The sequence below is a fragment of the Chaetura pelagica genome, unplaced genomic scaffold, assembly GCF_000747805.2.
Source record: "Chaetura pelagica isolate M959 unplaced genomic scaffold, ChaPel_1.0 scaffold307, whole genome shotgun sequence".
In the NCBI taxonomy this organism is placed as follows: domain Eukaryota; kingdom Metazoa; phylum Chordata; class Aves; order Apodiformes; family Apodidae; genus Chaetura; species Chaetura pelagica.
This window is the reverse complement of record NW_009953940.1, coordinates 845,199-846,611: the sequence shown is the minus strand read 5'-3', so window position 1 is coordinate 846,611 and position 1,413 is coordinate 845,199. Positions and strand designations below refer to the sequence as shown.

Sequence of the window (1,413 nt, the reverse complement as noted above, 5' to 3'; positions counted from 1 at the left end):
CGTTGGAGCCGTCGTTGGCGTTGGTGAAGAGCGGGGCCCAGCCGGGGGGCAGGCTGCCGGCCTCCACCGCGAAGCCGTGGTTCTGCGCCGTGATGAAGCAGCGCCGCGTGTCCTCGTGCAGGCACGGCTGGTTGTGACCACGGTTCCCGTACCTGGGGCAGCGGGATGGGCATCAGGCAGCCCCGGGCAGCTGAGACACACACCCCCTGCCCCCCACGGTGACCCCCTGGTGACCCCTGGGGCAGTGGAGCCCTGCAATGACACCTCTCAGGATTCCCATGGTGACCTCCCATCCCATGTGCTTCACCCCAGGCTCCCATGGTGACCCCCACCCCAGGACCCCACAGTAACACACCTCTCCAGACTCCCATGGTTAACCCCCCTGGGCTCCCATGATAACCCCTACAGTGACACAGCGATACCCCTCCCAAACCCTGCAGTGACCCACCTCTGAATCCTCCCACAGGGAGGGTGACCTCTCCCTGGAGAGCCCCACCCCAGATCCCAACAGTGGTGCCCACCCCAGACCCCTCTGGTGTCCTGGCAGTGCTACAGGCCTGGGGAGGAGTGGCTGGAGAGCTGCCCAGCAGAAAGGGACCTGGGGGTGTTGATTGACAGCTGGCTGAACATGAGCCAGCAGTGTGCCCAGGTGGCCAAGAAGGCCAACACAGTCCTGGACCTTATCAGGAATAGTGTGACCAGCAGGATCAGGCAGGTGATCCTGCCCCTCTACTCGGCCTTAGTGAGGTTGCATCTCGAGTTCTGTGTGCAGTTTTGGGCACCGCAGTATAAGAAGGACATTGAGGTGCTTGAGAGGGTGCAGAGAAGGGCAGCTAAGCTGATTAGGGGTCTTGGAAACCGGCCCTATGAGGAGAGGCTGAGGGAGCTGGAGCTATTCAGCCTGGAGAAGAGGAGGCAGAGGGGAGACCTCATTGCTCTCTACAGCTACCTGAGAGGAAGCTGTGGTGAGGTGAGTGTTGGCCTTTTGTCCCTAGTGACTAGTGATAGGACAAGAGGAAATGGGGTCAAGGTGTGACAGGGGAGGTTCAGATTGGATATTAGGAAAAATTTCTTCACAGAAGGCATTGGAAAAGGCTGCCCAGAGAGGTGGTACAGGTAGACGTGGTGTTTTAGGAGATGGTTTAGTGGTTAAGAGTTGTAGGGCAGATGGCTGGACTTGATGATCTTGAAGGTCTTTTCCAACCTTGATGATTCTGTGACACCCCCATTCTGGACCCCAGAAGTGACCTTTGACCCTGTGGATTCCCATGATGATCCCCAGCTCCAGACCCCTGCAGTGACCCCACCCTAGCCCTTCCCTGCAGACCCCTGTGGTACCCTTCCTGCCACCTCACTCACTTCATTTTGTACGTGCTGGCGCCCAGGGCCAGCGCCAGCAGCTGGTGGCCCAGG

The 1,413-nt window shown here is 59.3% G+C and overlaps 1 protein-coding gene across 1 annotated transcript in view; it reads right to left on the bottom strand.

Moving 5' to 3' along the window:
- Positions 1-1,413, bottom strand: part of CAD (carbamoyl-phosphate synthetase 2, aspartate transcarbamylase, and dihydroorotase) — a 22,455-nt gene that overhangs the window by 19,496 nt on the left and 1,546 nt on the right. Inside the window, exon 3 of the mRNA XM_010001769.1 lies at positions 7-152. Within this exon, the coding sequence (XP_010000071.1) occupies positions 7-152 (146 nt within the window). The remainder of the gene's footprint in view (positions 1-6; positions 153-1,413) is intronic.